Below are 1457 nucleotides of genomic sequence, written 5' to 3'. Positions count from 1 at the left end.
TTTGTTAATTGTTTATAAAAGAAATACTTCAATACAAAAAATATTTGACAAACCAAATGCAACTGAAATTGTCAAATTTTAGACATTTTTTTGATATGTTCGAAGGTTGAAATAATTTAAAAAAAATTTTTTTTTTATACAAAAAGCCACTAAACAATTAAAGTGAAAAAAAATGTTCGAAATATTTTTTATAAAGTTTAAAAATAAATATTTTTAAGAACAAATTTTTATATATACAACACATATAAAAATGGAGTGTGTAGAAATTTATAAGCGCAACTGTGAAAGTAATTTAAGTGAATTTGTTGTGATCTATCTGAGTAATCCGCTAAAAAATTGCAACGATGATGACAGCATTAGCGATACTGTTGTTGCTACTGAACAGCAAGAATTGCTGCAATTACATCAACAACAAAAACCTACAACAACACCACAATTTCATCATTTATTTTTCCCTGCGAGCGATGAATTTATTGTTTTTCAGCAAACGCCACAACAAACAACAATAACAACAACAACATTTGAGAAAAGTAAACACACACAAAATAAATTAATTTTATTTTTATTTTCAGTTGAATAAAGATTATTACATGGTTAAAATAAATCAATATTAACTGTGCTATCATAAAAAATTACTACTCTATTTTATTCATTTTAAATAATAATTTTTTCCAATTAATTTTTTTTCTTTATGAAATTATTTTCTTTTACAGTTTTCTGTTAATTTTTTATTTAATTTTCATTTTCCGGTTTTTTTTTTGTTTTTACAGATGAACGCAAAAAATCTTCGCTGCCCACAATACCCACAATCTCCTACACTGTGGGCAATCGTGATACACTAACCTCAGTAGCTGCTCGTTTTGATACCACTCCATCGGAATTGACACATTTGAATCGTTTGAATAGCTCATTCATCTATCCGGGACAACAACTCTTAGTACCAGATAAGAGCGCGAAAGATGATGCTTCAACAACAAGCTCCACAGGTACCACCGATGAAAAAGGAGCTAGCGCATCTGGTAAATCAAGTCCTGTTGAACGTAAACTATCCACCGACGAGCAAAATGATGAGAAAGGTAAGCTAAAAAATAATAATAAAAAAGTAAATCTTTAAAACTCTACATAACATTATTCTAAAAAGTATTTTATTTTTTTATTTTAAAGTAAATATAATAACAGTTGCATTGCGAGAAACAGAACACTGATCAATAAAAGTTACTCTGTCTTGCAAAGTCATTCCAAAGTGCACAAAATTTAAGAATGCTATACTAAAATTGCAAGAGTTCGAAAACATCTCTGTTGCAGAATTGCAACATCAAAATAAAGCAGCTGTACTTGCATTATACCACTTCCACATGAAGAGCAACAGCTGCCAAAACAGCTGTTTTGTTTTTTCTTTTTTTTTCGTTGCAAGCTTGTTTAGGTATGGCAAGATTGCAAGCAATTGCAAGAAACTT

General features: G+C 29.2%; 1 protein-coding gene across 1 annotated transcript; it reads left to right on the top strand.

Annotated features, from left to right (window-relative positions):
- Positions 1-227: 227 nt before the first annotated feature.
- Positions 228-1205, top strand: LOC119677060 (nuclear receptor coactivator 7-like). The gene is made up of 3 exons (XM_038088329.1): positions 228-530; positions 771-1076; positions 1165-1205. Exons 1-3 carry the CDS (start codon positions 251-253, stop codon positions 1203-1205), a joined length of 627 nt encoding a protein of 208 aa, XP_037944257.1. The 5' UTR covers positions 228-250.
- Positions 1206-1457: the final 252 nt, after the last annotated feature.

This window comes from Teleopsis dalmanni, chromosome 2, assembly GCF_002237135.1.
Source record: "Teleopsis dalmanni isolate 2A chromosome 2, ASM223713v2, whole genome shotgun sequence".
NCBI classification, from domain to species: Eukaryota; Metazoa; Arthropoda; class Insecta; order Diptera; family Diopsidae; genus Teleopsis; species Teleopsis dalmanni.
The sequence above is the reverse complement of the archived record's forward strand: the minus strand, read 5'-3'. Positions and strand labels throughout refer to the sequence as shown.

What these genes read in the sequence shown, in the direction of transcription:
- LOC119677060 (XM_038088329.1), top strand. Translation starts at nt 251, where the DNA reads ATGGAGTGTGTAGAAATTTATAAGCGCAACTGTGAAAGTAATTTAAGT. An exon ending in AACAACAACATTTGAGAAAA is followed by an intron (nt 531 to 770) that starts GTAAACACACAC and finishes TTGTTTTTACAG; the next exon opens with ATGAACGCAAAAAATCTTCG. An exon ending in CGAGCAAAATGATGAGAAAG is followed by an intron (nt 1,077 to 1,164) that starts GTAAGCTAAAAA and finishes TTTATTTTAAAG; the next exon opens with TAAATATAATAACAGTTGCA.